General features: G+C 39.6%; 1 protein-coding gene across 2 annotated transcripts; it reads right to left on the reverse strand.

Annotated features, from left to right (window-relative positions):
* Nucleotides 1-3,033: 3,033 nt before the first annotated feature.
* mapk14a (mitogen-activated protein kinase 14a) lies at nt 3,034-14,964 on the reverse strand. Of its 2 annotated transcripts, none has more exons than XM_062391989.1 (12): nt 14,519-14,964; nt 11,216-11,345; nt 10,991-11,049; nt 8,424-8,535; nt 8,030-8,059; nt 7,725-7,772; nt 7,519-7,633; nt 7,130-7,201; nt 5,829-5,908; nt 4,736-4,814; nt 4,379-4,552; nt 3,034-4,253 (listed from the first exon to the last, which is right to left on the reverse strand). In XM_062391989.1, the coding sequence occupies exons 1-12, from the start codon at nt 14,635-14,637 to the stop codon at nt 4,189-4,191; spliced, it is 1,083 nt and encodes a 360-aa protein (XP_062247973.1). In that variant the 5' UTR covers nt 14,638-14,964; the 3' UTR covers nt 3,034-4,188. The 2 variants fall into 2 exon arrangements, with proteins under 2 accessions (XP_062247973.1, XP_062247974.1); XM_062391990.1 differs by lacking the exon at nt 5,829-5,908 and adding an exon at nt 6,364-6,443.
* Nucleotides 14,965-15,002: the final 38 nt, after the last annotated feature.

Consider the following 15,002-nt stretch of genomic DNA (forward strand, 5'->3'; position numbering starts at 1 on the left):
AAAATGAAGAGGATGAGGAGGATGAGGAAAATGAGGAGGATAAAGAGGGTGAGAAGAATGAGGAGGATGAGGAGGATGAGGAGTGTGAGAAGAATGAGGAAAATGAGGAGGGTGGGAAGAATGAGGAGGATGAGGAGGATATGGAGGGTAAGGGGAATCAGGAGCGTGAGGGGGATAAAGAGGCTGAGGAGGACAAGGAGGATGAGGAAGGTAAGGACAGAGGATGAGGACGGTAAGGAGGATGAGGAGAATGAGACAAATGAGGAGGATAAGGGGGATGAAGAGGACAGGAAGGATGAGGAAGGTAAGGAGGAGAATGATGACAATGAGAAGGGGAGGAAAGTCTCCTCCTGAGCATCCAAATGTCTCCAGCGAAGATGAAGATGCAGGTCAGACACCTCATGTCCGGATGAGTCCCTCAGGAGGCCCCTGTGTGCAGACATGTGCTGTTTGGCCCCTGGTGCTCCATTTTAACATTTGTTTACTGATGAATCAACACCACGGACAAAGTTTATTAAATGGGAATTTTGTATGTTTTTACAAGTTTTGTTTGTCCCATGCAAGTTACCACAGTGTCAACAGCACAATGAAAGTATTGGACAAGAAGTAAACCGCTCAGCTCAGCAGTGCAATAGTTCAGTTAATAATAAAAAGCAGGGAAGAAAGAGATTACTAAAAAAAGTCAAACACAACTAAAACTACATAACTTGAAAGGTGCAGTGTGACATTTGTTGCAAAGGAAGTAATAACTTGGGTGGAGATGGTGTGAGTAGTTATTGCACCGTGTGTGTATCAGTTATAAGCATTCATAGCTGATTCAATATGGAAACGACAAGTCACATTTCAATCACATCAAAGCGTTGAAGGTTAATCAGGTGCCATTCCTTAAGCAATGTGCAGTTTGTTAATTTATAAAAAATTAAATTAAAAGTCGAGTAGGAGATCGGGGGCCCTGGTATCTGCCAGCTTTGCTTATGGTTTCATAAGTCACCACTTTCTTATACACGATGGTCACAAGGGGGAGAGAGGAGTTAGTTCTAATTTTTGATGAATGATTTAGTATAAATGAGGGAAGGACGTGACCAGCATGTTGCTTCTCCTTTTTGGATGGAAAGTTAAATCTATGTTTATTTATGTAACTGACAATTTATGTTGTGGGGTTTATTTTAGTACTTATTTCGCTGATATCTATTTGTGACTTTTTTTTCAACAATATATATTTTATTTTACTTTAAAAGAAAATTCTAACCAAATTTTATACACATAAAGTAAACTTACACATTACAGTACTGTCTGTTGCTGGTTTCGTTATCAGAAAGATTACACAAAAATAACACTTTCATAATTTACCCACAAAAAATGTATTAATCTTAATAAAAGAAATCAGCTATATTTAGGGAACTGATATTCATGAGTGTGTAATTTGGTGCGGCTTCGTTGGGGACTGTCGGGCCTTGTCACAGGTCTACGCTTTACTGAATTCTAGTTTATTTCTTTTAGGACAAATGTTGGGACAAAAAGGACAAATTCTATACATAAAAAGTTTTTTTCACATCTCCCATTACATAACCCTCAGCAGATGCCAGAAGAAAAAGGAAAAAGGAAGCAAATCAACAACATGTTGTACATACACACATTTCATCATTTATAAACTAAACTAATTCAAAAGCATCAAACAAAAGATGAAATATGTCAATGTTTTAGACGCTATCAAAGTCTGAAGACAGTCCTGCAATTAACCCTGCCCTTTAGAATGTGTTAATGCTCTGATGCAATTAGAAAAGAAGTTTTAGAGAGAAGTAGATCCAATAATACATGTAGGATGTAGTTGATGGTGCTGCTGAACTGTGTTGCATTACTCTGAAAGTTCTTTCATCACCTGTCAGTAGAGCACTGTACAACTGGGCGTATTTTAACAGATGTTCTCTGCATTCATCTGTTATATCAAGCAGACTGTGAAGCATTTTCTTCTCTTTTTTTAAAGTTCTGCTCAGGTTAAGGGCAATAATACTAGGTTTTGTTTTTGACCACTTTTCTAGAGATGGAAAAAAAATATTTTCATATGGCTGCAAATAAATATTATTTGATAACAGATTAACCTGTTCAATATTTAGTTTGTTGATCTTGAAAAGAGTGAGATATGTTAATCATAGAGCCCAAAAGTCATTATCAAAGTAAATACAAGGAACACTCAGCAAATCTGCACATATGAGGCTGTCATTTGTGTCTGAAAAAATATTATCTAGGATCATTTTAGTAATTGGAATAGAGCAATAATATTTTATTGTATTGAAAAGTGAAGTGGCAAGAAAATACTACCATAAATTTGTCATAAAATACAAGGCTGGCATTAATGTATTTGGCTACCTTCCACCTCTGTATTGAAGCCACAAGAGACAACAGTCTGCTATACACAATACATTGTGTTGGACTTACATCATAGAGCCAAAGTCAAAGAACTATTCCCAGAGACAAGAACAGAGTCCTGCAGTAGATGGCGTGGCCCTCAGCGCCCTGATGTGAATATCATGGAGTCAGCCTGACATTTCATGAGGTGATAGAGGACACTGAGACAAACTCCATCCACAGAGAGCGCAGCACAAGTGTAGCAATACAGGACAACGGCTCCTGCTTTAAATTTAAAGGTTATTCAACTACTGTTAAATAAACAACTTCAGTATGTTGTCAAGCAAAAAATTCATTCAACATTATCTGCTTTTCTTTTTCGTCAACAACAGATTAAATATCTAGGTGTTAGTCAAATGTCTGGAGAAAACAACAAAAATAATAAAAAAAAAAATTATATTTTCATTTAAGTGTTGGACCACCTAATCCTACACCTACTTATTCTGTCCATCTCCGCTTTGCCTGATGTCACTTCAGCAGGGCAGGTACAGCGCTTTGAAGGAGTCATGGTCGTCTTCATTATTTCATTCATTAACACACTGATCATTGGCCATGCTGATCTTGTTTTTTTTTTTTTAAATAAGGATGTAACAAACATTTCAGTAGAGGCAATAAACACAGCACATGTCTCTTAAAAATAAGTCTTTATTTTGTTAAACAAATGACTGAAGATAGTAGTAACTCTGCTGGACTGAAAATAGTTAAAGGGATCTTTCGATTGTTGTCTATAAATACCACCTCCACAAAGTATAAATACATGTAGAATCCCTCTTTTAGACATTTAAGCAGTAATTCTATTAAATGTTTCAGCATGACACTTAAAATGCCTGTAAACTAACAACACACCCTTGCAGACACACACAAATTCATTAACTGATGTACTGTACATGCTAAGTGATTGCTTCATAACAGAACCGCAATATATCAGAGATTAAAAAATATGGCACAGATATTTACATATTTTTGAGCAGAGCAAGTACCCATAAATATTTATATTCCTACTTAGGTGCCACATTGAAAAGCACTGTCCTTTAACAGTTGAGGCTCAGATTTTTCCGTGTAGCCAAAATATGCAGAAATGTCTCACAGGGCGTCTAAAGTATGAACATTAAAATGTGTGAAATTCATTTGGTGATCACTGAAGGTCAGTGACTACACAGAACAAGCACATTCTCAGTTTGTGACATATCTAAAAACTTAAAAACTGTAAAATTCACAGTCACAGATATGAAACCCTTCAAACGTATCTCTTTAAATACAGAACAATCATGGCAATGACTGAATCAAAACTCATGTTACAAATAGACGTGACCCAGTGCTATATGTGACACCGTGGCAGCGTGAGTGGCAGACCAGCATATTAGCATATTTCTTTTTTGATTGATAGATACAAAAGCTTATTCATAAGTTACTCAATAGAAAATTTTAAACACAAAATAGCACAGCTATAGGACCAGGTGTTTCAGCATCTCAGAGTCACAGTGATAAGTCAACGTCTAAATTTTGCTAATATCTGAAGAATATAAAATTAAGCCACTTATTGGCAACGAGTGACATTTCCCAGCATTGGACCATCAGTGGTTCATAATTGACAATTAATGACAACTGGTCGAGCTCATGCTTTATATGCGCTGGTAATGATCTCCTTTACCTAAAGGCTAATCATGGACAATATTTTCCTGATCAATAAAGACTAATACAAGTGTCTGCGCATTTGTTTACGACTAATGTTTAAGGTCGTTACAAATTGGTGGGAGGCTGGGATGTGGGTGGCACGTCTTACTACTCCATGTCATCCTCATCGAAGGCATGTGGCTCGAAACTACACAGCTCCTCGAAGGTTAATCCTGCAAGACACGAGAAAACGTCAGGAGACTTCAACACACAACAGAGTTCCACCACTGTCATGGGGCAACCCACATTGTACACCTTTCAGTCATATGAAGGAACATCGGATTTCATGAAGACATACGTTTCCACTCCTCAATCTCCAGCTCGCGACTCTCAAAGCTCTGGTCGTAAGGCTCGGCCTCAGGCTCGTCCTCTGGGTCGTGGTACTGAGCGAAGTAGGAGTGGGCCAGAGCCTCGGCTGCTGTTATCCGTTTGTCTGTGTCCAGAACCAGCATCTTCTCCAACAGGTCCACAGCTGAAAAACATGTTAACAAAATTCAATATGTGAGTTTCATTCATTCACTCAAAGATTCTTGAAAATCATAGTGTCCTTTCATGTAGAGTTTAAACCAAGATCATTGGTCAATTTACAAATAAATATTTATTGACATTTTACAGGGGTTGCACAATAACAGAGCTAAGCTTGTTCTCATATTACCTTGAGGGTTGGCACCGACGAAAACATCAGTAAAGCTCCTCTTGGGCATGTTTGGCAAGGAGCTGATGTAGTTCCTGGCCTGAGAAAATGTATAGAGTAAATCAAATGTCAGCGGCTACCAGCAGCAACAGGTCACCCACATTCAGCACCGCCTGTTTCATCATGCTCACATTATGTCATGCTATTGATTCTATTCAACGTATTCTATTCAATGTCCTATTGATGTGGCACAAAGATAATAATTCATGTTGGTCTTAAAGCTCGAGCCCTTTGCAGTTTACTTCACTAGGACAAATTCACCGCAGCTCTGAATTTAGAATGTCCAGACAGTAAGACAACAAATTGTTTACACTATAAATATCTTCAATATTCCCTTTACATCATGATTTTTGTTTCAATTTTAATCTTTTTTTTAAATAAGATTGCTACATAATTTAGGGATAATGTAGTTAATTTATGTAGTTTTGAAATTTGAGGAAAGATGAATTTTTTAAGATAAACCACTGACTTGATAAGTGCCTTATCACTGTAAAATAAAAGGTTTAGCTTGCACATTGAGTTATTATGTCAAAATAATGGAAAAAAATAAAGTTTTTAGAATTGTGCAACAAAAACAGAAGGAAAACCACAGAGGGAAGGATCTTTCACACAGAAAATCCTGTTAGTAACAGCAGGCCTGGCTATTGCACAATGTGCATGTTTATCTCTGAAAAGACACCCCAACACTACTGGGGTGAGGTGACAAGCATGGAAATGTATTCACCACACAGGCTTAGAGCTGCTTGTGGTTTATCATTACAATCACATGCAAGCATGTCAGATATCACACAAACACTACGATAACACAGGAAAGCCAAAAACTTCAACCCCTGCCTTAAGAGGTTATGCTCCTCTTTATACCCCACTTGACAAAAGGAGTAGTCCCTTAAGTCTGCACTCTTATCATTAGTGTGGTTGATAACAGCAAGCACATTAAGCTAAGAGCTGGGCAGCATCAAATATAAAGAGGGAGAGTATAATACAGTAGGTCTGACTGTCCTCCCACCCCGCTCTTCTGTCTGGTCTAACGAGAGCAACTGTGGATCCGGCTCACCTCGTGGCTGGGCATCCTGCTTATTAGAGATGCTGGGGGCGTTCCTGTCAGACGCATTATCTGCTGAAGCTGGTTTATATCTATGAAGCTTGTGTCAAGGGGAGTATAGCGACAGAGCAGAGTTGGTTAAGAAGCTGCTTCTCAACCCAACACCGTGGGGCTAAACTCTAGATGCACTACAATGTTATGTTGAAAAGCAAACTTCAAGCTTTGAAGCAAAATGCGACAAAACAGAGTTAGGAGGAGGAGGGATCATCAGATGTAGAGGAAAGAAAAACATCACTTTGCACCGCAGTCAGTGAAAGGCAGCACTCAATCACCTGTGTCACAATGATCCCACAGCAAACAGTTGTATTCACTCAGTAAAAGAGGGAGAAAGCAAGTCTCAAACCCACACAGCTGAAGGATGGAAAACATGCTGTCAATTAGAAAGCTGCTACAGTTTATACAAATGCAGAACAGCAGAGGGACAAGTTTTAGTTTAGAGCAGAAAACTGGGTTAGAGAAAAACCTTGCATTGTTTTTGTGAACTCACAGACTCTGAAGATATTTTCATCAAGAGCCCGGGCCCTGGTGTTCCGACGAGCATCATGATAAGCTTCAACTGATCAATGTCTACAAGCACACGGTAAAGGAAGACCAGATGCTGGAGGAATCTTACCTCCATGTGAAACTTACCCCACTTAAAAACCATGTTTTTATACTCAGTTTTACTATAGTTACTGTACGGTTCACACATAGAGGAGCAGAGGAAGTCAATGTGAAACCTGTGAAAGCAGAACAAATTATATAATGACAGCGCACAACAGGAAAAGAGTGGAGCCAGCCCAACTGTACACCTACATACAAGCACAGCCGTTAGTGTGAAAACACTGGCAGGAAGAGAGAGAGAGATACAATTCTAAGCAGAGACACTGCAGATTGTTAGGCCCTTACAAAGACTGGCAGTGGTGCAGGCAGAAAGTGGACCCCAGCCAACAATGCATACTGATGGTGTAGGAGGAGTTGAAGCACGCCAGTAGAAACATTGCAGCAGAGGGTACGTGTCCAGACAGCGGGATGTTTCACAAAAGGTACAGAGTGTGTTATGTTAGCATTACTTTTTATTTATATAAAAGGCACCTTAGGCGGCATCATGTTGGAAGAGAAAAGCAGAAAAGCAGGTTGTGGTGAGTGGACACAAAAACCAAAGGATTGCAAATCCACCCCTTTTACTTTGCTTACAAAAACAAAATAAATCAGTGAAACCATATCAAAATCAACGTCCCATATAAACTGTTCTCTCAAAATGAAAAGGATACGGTCAGTGCCAGGAAACAGGGTTCTTCCAGTGAGGAGTTCTGCCATTATACAACCCACTGACCAAATATCAACTGAAACAAAGAAAAGAATGGGAATTATGTTAAGATTTGATTGTAAAACGACTTAATGATGTATAGATGCAGAAAGACAACGAAGATGCTTTAATAAAATAAATCAGCAGATATTAGTACAATTTCAGTAAATCAGTCAGCTGATAATTGAGAAGTAACTGTGCCTTTGCTATAACTTCCAGGGCATAGGGGTTTATTATAAATGACTATCAGCTGATATATCACTAAAAAGCTTTTCAGTTACTGTATCCACACTCAATATGAACCAACAACTAATTGATATGGGCTTCAATAACCCTGCATCAGTCAGGTTGTACCTGTCATATTGTAGTGCATCCAGTTCAACATGATTTCCGGGGCTCGATACCAGCGGGTGGCCACGTACCCAGTCATCTCATCATCAGTGTGCCGTGCCAAACCAAAGTCCAAAATCTGAGAGCAGTGTAACAGTTTTAAATATTCACATTCGTGGGAAGTTTTGGGATTAAACTGATGTTTTAAATGAAGGCAGCAGTTCACTGACCTTCAGCTCACAGTCTTCATTCACTGCCAGGTTACTGGGTTTCAAATCCTATAGGGAGAAAAGACATAAATATGAATTAGTGTGATTTAAGTTTAGGTGATAATAAAACAATATTGGGTCCAGAAAACATTCCTTCTGTAGAGAAACAGTCAAATAAAAGGAAAAACGATTGTCTCTTTTTCATTAATATTGAAATTAAAGACTGTTAAATGGAAAGTAAAGGTCCTATACCAGAAGGTGTGGGAAGGCCCTGGGACTGGGATAAAACGGACATTTGTCAGATTAAAATCAAACGTGACTCTTACCCTATGAATGATGTCTGCCGAGTGGATATACTGAAGAGAGATGGAGAACACGTACATCAAATTACAACTTCACCAAAGATACAATTTATTGATTAAACAGTAAAAAAAATATATTATAAAATAATTCCTCTAACCTGATCATTTGTGGTATATTTTTAAATAATAATTCCACATTTGTTCAAGTGAAGTGGGATTATTCACTTTCTTTTATGAGATTTGGATTATGAAAAGAAGAAGTTCAATTTGCAGAACTATAGCCAGTTAGCTCTGAATGCACCCATTCAAAGCTTTCCACTTGCGATCAGATCACATAAAACACATGTTGATACCAGGTGTGCTCGGGCCACTTCTCACTCTCAGCGAAATCGAGCTGTTGTTCTTCTAATAATCTCACCTTTAATCCTCGGAGGATCTGGTATATGAGGAACTGCACATGGTCATCTGTGAGCTTCTGACATTTCACTATGTTGTTGAGATCTGCACCCATTAGGTGAGTCACCAGATACCTGCCAATGAGAAAAGATGGTTTCAACCCTTGAGGAGATAAACATCAGAAGTTATATCATATTTTCTAAGATCACAAAAAGCCAGAAGGACATAAATACAATATATTTCCACTTCCATCTGTTTTACCCCCAGAGTTGTTTGCAGGATGAAAGTTATTTCTCATATGGCTGCGTGAGCTTAAAGCCAGTTTAGCTGCCACTTCTTTCCACTCTCACTTCTCTCCAGAGGCACTGAGAAGGCCAAGCCCTTCACAAATGGAATGTCATTAAACAACACACCCAGATAAATGGGCTTAATAGGACCGCATCAGTGCATAATTGAAATCTAATCCCAGTGCATTTAAAAATGTCAGAACTGTTGGAAGAAAAGGAGCAGCAGGATGCTACAGTGGCAGTTCTGCAGACAAAACACACAAAGCCATGTGCTCCTCCGTCAGTCTGCTGCTCAGCAAATATCGATGTCAGGAATACTCCTCACACGGCACAGAGAGCACAGCTTTAAAATAGCACCTGGTTTTGCTTGAACTTGTTCTAAGCAGCACTCGCAGGGACACAGACGCTCTGCAAAGTTCACCCGCCTTGGAAAAAGGGAGATATAAATAGTGACCTCTGTTTTCCTCTCTCCTATAGAAACAGGAGCATGGCTGGAGCTGCGAGGAGCCTTACTGCAGCGTTGTGACTCAGTAAGTATTTTTAGAGCAGAGGGGAGACCGAACTTACAGTACATACATATCTAAGATTTTTCCTAGATATCACGTTGCACGCAGAACATTTCAAATGTTCCAGCAGATAAGCAGACAAAGAGAGCCATGATTCTTTGTGACGGCCTGTCTTCTATGTTGTGCAAGAGAAGCTCCAGAGAATGAGTTTCTACTTCTGTACAACCAACCCATTTAGTCTTCCTCGGAACTCCAGTCTACACATAGGCTACATGTGTGATCTTGTACAGCCTTCACATTATGCTTATCAGGGAGGATTAAGGACATTTTTCAGTTTTAACAGCAGAACATGCAGAGGTACTGCTTCTCAACGTGTGGGGGAAAGGTTCCAGTAAATGCCTATGTTCCTGTTCGAGTTATGCAACAATACTGCAGAACTGCTGCTCATTCAAAGACTCCATTCTGCACCTATTTAGTATTAAAGTTCTTTAACACTGCTATATGCGAGATAGATTGTCAATAAAAGAAACAAGAATGCAACTCAGGAAGATGCATTACTTCACCAAGGCCCAACAGTTCTCATAAATTCCATCAACCTGCACAAATTCCAAAACCTCATATATAGATAGTTACCCATAAATGTGCCTGTTTTGTTTTTTCCTCAAGATCTATGAATGTGAAATGTTTATGGAAGTGAAATACAAAAAATTCCTAGAGTCACGACAGATCTAAACCATCTTTAATGGGTTCTTTCCTGACCCATCCTCCTAAAAAAACATTAGCACAAAAAAAAAGAGTAATTGTCCATTTGATTCAACTCCTTCCTAACAATACTATGCTCCATCATGATCCATAATAAAACTCCAAAACAATTGCATAAAATCATTTATGGTGGAATTTCGCCAACATCAGAAATTATATAATATAATGAAATTAAATTATAGTTGATCGCCACACACAGTTATGAGCTTTTGACTAGGTGTCCAGGATAATGAAATAAAACATCATCCTTTAGATCAGGGAGTGCTGTCGTTGGCCCTCAAAACTACATGTTTCTGGGTATTGAAGTCAGCAATTTCTCTCAGAATTTTGGTGTGTTTCCTCCCACACTTATGACGTGTTGGGTATGAGGAAATGTTCTTGGCCACAACTTCAGATTTGAAGTGGATCTCAAACTGGGTGCAGCACGGCTCAATGCGGGAAAGAACATTTTAAATATGAACTCAAAAATGCATAAGGGAAATAAATCTAGCTCCAAGTTATAGTTGAGGCACATTCTTATGACGGGTGTCGACTGAAATCCGTCACAATCTGATTTGGAGACAAGAAGAGGAAGAGGAAAAATCCAGTCTACATACAACAGGGGAGGTAGCAAGCACTGCTGAGGAATGACTCATTGTCTAATTTCTCAGTTCCCATTTCTAACAACTTTCAACATCAACCAATAACAACTATATGTTTGAAATAAGCAACGCAACTACAATGTGTGCAACAAAGCTAAATACTGAAGAACTCAGGGAAGAAAGCTGGTGTTGAAGTAAGTCTTGTAACAGGCAGAGATTGAATAACTAAGAGTGAGTAGTCTGCCTGAAATGTGTTCCACTTTGCTTTGGCCTGCTGGCCGGCCTCCAGGTGTTTCCTAGACAAAGCTAGGATTGTCCGCTGCTGTAAAACTAAAGGCTGCTGCTTGTTGAACCCTGTTGTTAAATTATGCACAACTGTGCTGAGGTGAATCTCTGACCCCAAGTAAATGTGCACAGAGAGGGAAACTGGTAATTTACTTGGGGTAAACTTACACATCAGTGAACTCCTTCAGAGAAGTAGCTGGGGAAAAGACGTCTAGGAGGCCAATCACCTGCACCAAAACAAAAATGATATAAATATATTGACAGATTCACAACCCAAACAGCAATGAACAGAGATTTAAAGTCTATAGCTACTGATTGTAAGGCATTACATAACCAAACACATACTCTGTTTACCATCAGACAAAACCTAAATAGAAAAAAAATTTGACTCACATTTTCATGTTTCATGTGCTTCAGCAACCGCAGCTCTCTGTACATTCTCTTGGCGTGGATGATGGACTGAAATGGCCGAGAGAGCTTCTTCACAGCGACCTTCAAATTACTCTGCCTATCATATGCAGAACTGTTGAAGAAAACATTAAAGATTAAAGCTCATTAATAATTAACAACTTGTTTGGGATCATTTGTTGTGCCAGTAAGGGCTGATTTAATGATCCAAACCTGCCAAACAAGTACTGAGCAGGTTCAACTAGAGATGAACTTTAGAAAAGCAAGCCTTCATTCTTTAGGGAGTTGAGAACAACATTTTCCTATGGCTCAGAATGGGCTGAGTTTGCCCTCAAAATCAAATTAGTTGCAGGAAGGGCAGCTGAAGGCTGAGGAAAAAAGACGACATCAGCCGAAAATGTCATCTCTCAGCAGATTGGGGGCAGCAGCCCTGCCTGCATCACTCTTTCACTCTGAAGGCTGAGTGTCCTTTACTCAAACCCAACATTTCCTCCTGCTCAGCCGAACATACATCCACTCTAATTCAATTTCAGTTTAAAACGAAACATATTTTCAGGATGCAAACATGGGTGTGTATGTCTTTTTTAACCAAATATAGGTTTTCAGACAAAAATGGGCCATTTAGATTTCAACGAGTCTCAGCATTAAGGGCTTGAAAGCTTTGGAATAGAATGGAACAAAATGAATGTATCAAAAGTTGGGTCAAGCTGGGACTCAGAAACCTGACCCAAGACTGGAGACATTAAGAGATCCAAAATCTACAACATTTCCCATCCAGCCTTTATTATTGTCTCAATGAAATGTTGTGTGAATGATGTGTTGAATTAATACACGCTGAAATAAGTTATCGACATTTAAGATTTCCACAACAACTAGATTAATGAAAATACAATAAATATGCTTAACAGAAACTGGATGCTCAAGCTGAAAAATATAAGATAATTAACAAAGCAGAAAAAGGTATGTTCTTAAGATCTCTGTTCAAAAGGTGTCAACAATTACATTGAAATAAAATATGAAGCTGCAAAAACAGTGATGGCTCTGATAGTAGCTCGCCTTCTTCCACAAGAAAATATAAATAATAATCATCAGTAGGTGAAACAGGTCGTTGTCCAGAGTTCACTCCCTGGCTCCTCGTGTAAATGACTATCAATGCCATATTGCAGAGATCTTCCAATGTGTCATTGTAGTGCAAGTTTGAATTAGAGACCAATTAAAAACACTTTAAATAAAAGTAATGTATAAACATGCAATCTCCACTAATGCTGCTGTATATTACATTTAAAAAATAAATGTTACCATGATTAGTAATTTTTTTTTATGGTGATGTGGACATTTGCAGTTGTGTGCCATCACTACAATGTCAAAGATATCTTAAGATGGAGCAGTTCCAGTATAAAATAACTGGTGAGAGATTCTTCATAACTTAATGGTAGAGTCCATCATGTAAACACTGAAGATACACAAGGCAGTGTTCTAAAAAAAAAACAATCACACTGGTGAGCAGTCAGTAATCTGGCCAGCAACAGATTATCCTATTGCCCAGCAACAGCACAGCTGTCAGCTTCCATTTGCAAAACAAACATCTGTCCACTAAATCAAGTGCACGGCTGACAGTCTTGTGTCCTAGATAGTATCAGCGTAATCTATTTCAGCAACACACCAAAGAAAAAGCGTCATTCGGTGAAGCATACTCTCCCTCCACCAAAGAGCATGAAAGGTTAATCCACCTGAACAACAAGGTGCTCTCATAAGAGAACAATAAGAGAGCAGGTATGACAGGATCTCAACTGTTAATCCAAACGTTTGTTCTGCAGGTTGTTTTATTATTATCTATTTTTGCATTGTAAAAATGCTTTAATTTCGACATGCTAGAAAATGTATTCCTGCATGGTCACACTGGCTGGATTGTAATTAAGTCATACATAATTACAACAATGGTTTTTATTATTGACAAATCTGTTAAGATATTCTATAGTTAATAGTAATCATGAAGTATTTAAACTACCAGAAAACCAGTCCAAAAAAGGACAGATATAACGAATGATAGTTAATCAGTTACTGTGATCATTGGACTGTGAGTTAAAATAACTCATGGATCAGCTATTTTCCTTTCATCAACATTTCTAGTCATAAAAAGAATGGGCTCCACGGATGGAGCAGGTTCTCAACTAAGACATATCGAGAGTTAATAGTGAATATACAATGCTAGTTAAGAGCTTTGAGTGTTTTTAAGACGACATGTAACTGGTGGAAATTACCTAGAGAATGGCTGCTTTATTTTATTATTTTATAAATCCAATAGATTACCAATACCTCGAAAGATATTCTGCAGATTTCAATCATGCTGATTGTTGTTAGTTGCAGCCATATCTGAAATATTATTCAGATTGCATATTTGTATGAGTGCCAATATTGATAAACAACATGACACCTGGGGCTAAAATGATAAGCTGATTAAAATCAGTCAATTCAAGTGAATACAATCTTAACTAATTCAAAGAAAATTAATAGTTTCAGTCGTTTTTGAGGTACAATATAATGAAAATACAAATATTCGCAGATTTGTCAAATGTCACATGAAGGTGCGTGTGCAGCAGTGTGATGACAATATGAGCACAATAACATGCAGGGATTGCGTTTGAAAGATATAAAGTTAATATGATCAGATATTGCACAGTCTGTGGTGGTGAGTCACAAACACATGAACTATCCGGAGACAGCTGTCTGCTAACCTCATCAAAAGGTGGTGGTGGGAGTTTCCAGTGTTACTGTAAAACAAATGACATTCAGGCAACAGCACGTGAACCTTGTAGCGTGCAGAGTATCAAGAGCGATTCATTTCCATTTTATTCGTAAAGCGCCAAATCATAATAAGCGTGATCTGGAGACCTGAAACATGGCAGAGGAACCCGACAGTTGATGAGTCAGTTTCGTGGCTGACACATGCACACCGATCGCACGAATACTTTCTCCGCAGTTAAACATAGATGTAAGTGAGCGGCTTCCTGTAGCGCGGGTGCATGTGGAGCTCGTGCGGAGAGTTTCGGGTTGTACAGGTGGACAATCCGCCGTAAAACAACAAAGTCCGCATGTTTTTTTTCTTCCTCTCGTTAAGAGTCGAGTCGAGGCTCCACCTCGCTAGCAAACAGTCAGGACGAGCTAACCTTACTTTAGCATCTGCTGCACAGGCCTCGTCTAAATGAATGGAGGTTAAGTTAGGTGACCAGGCGCCGCGGCACGGGCTAACTTGACGGGGAAGGGGGGGTGGGGGTGGAAGTGACTCACCACACGGATCCGTAGGCTCCGGAGCCCACCGGGGACAGGCTCTGGTAGCGCTCCGGGACTTCCCATATCGTCTTGTTGACCTCCTGTCGGTAGAACACGGGTCTCTCTTTCTGCGACATTCCTGCAGGACCGGCCGCCGACTGCACTTTTCTGCGCACACCGAGCCTGGGTCCTTCTCCGAGCGAGCCCGAGTTCAACTTTTCCCCAAGTTCCGAAGCGACGAGGCGCGAAACGAGCGGGTTCCTTCGACCGTTGGGCAACTTTGTACCGTGTTTACCGAACCGCCCTCGCGCTGAACGCTGCACAATCACCGTCCTCTGCTGCGTCGTGCACGTTTCCAGACGCTCGCGCTGGTCGCTCCCTCTCCTCTGCTAACTCCGACACCTCCGAGATCACAGCCCCGCTAACCGCCTGCAACCGTCAAGTCCCGCGAGAACACACGACCCGGGACAGCGCGAGGCATAGATATATATATCTATGGCGC

The sequence above is a fragment of the Platichthys flesus genome, chromosome 7, assembly GCF_949316205.1.
Source record: "Platichthys flesus chromosome 7, fPlaFle2.1, whole genome shotgun sequence".
Classification (NCBI taxonomy): Eukaryota; Metazoa; Chordata; class Actinopteri; order Pleuronectiformes; family Pleuronectidae; genus Platichthys; species Platichthys flesus.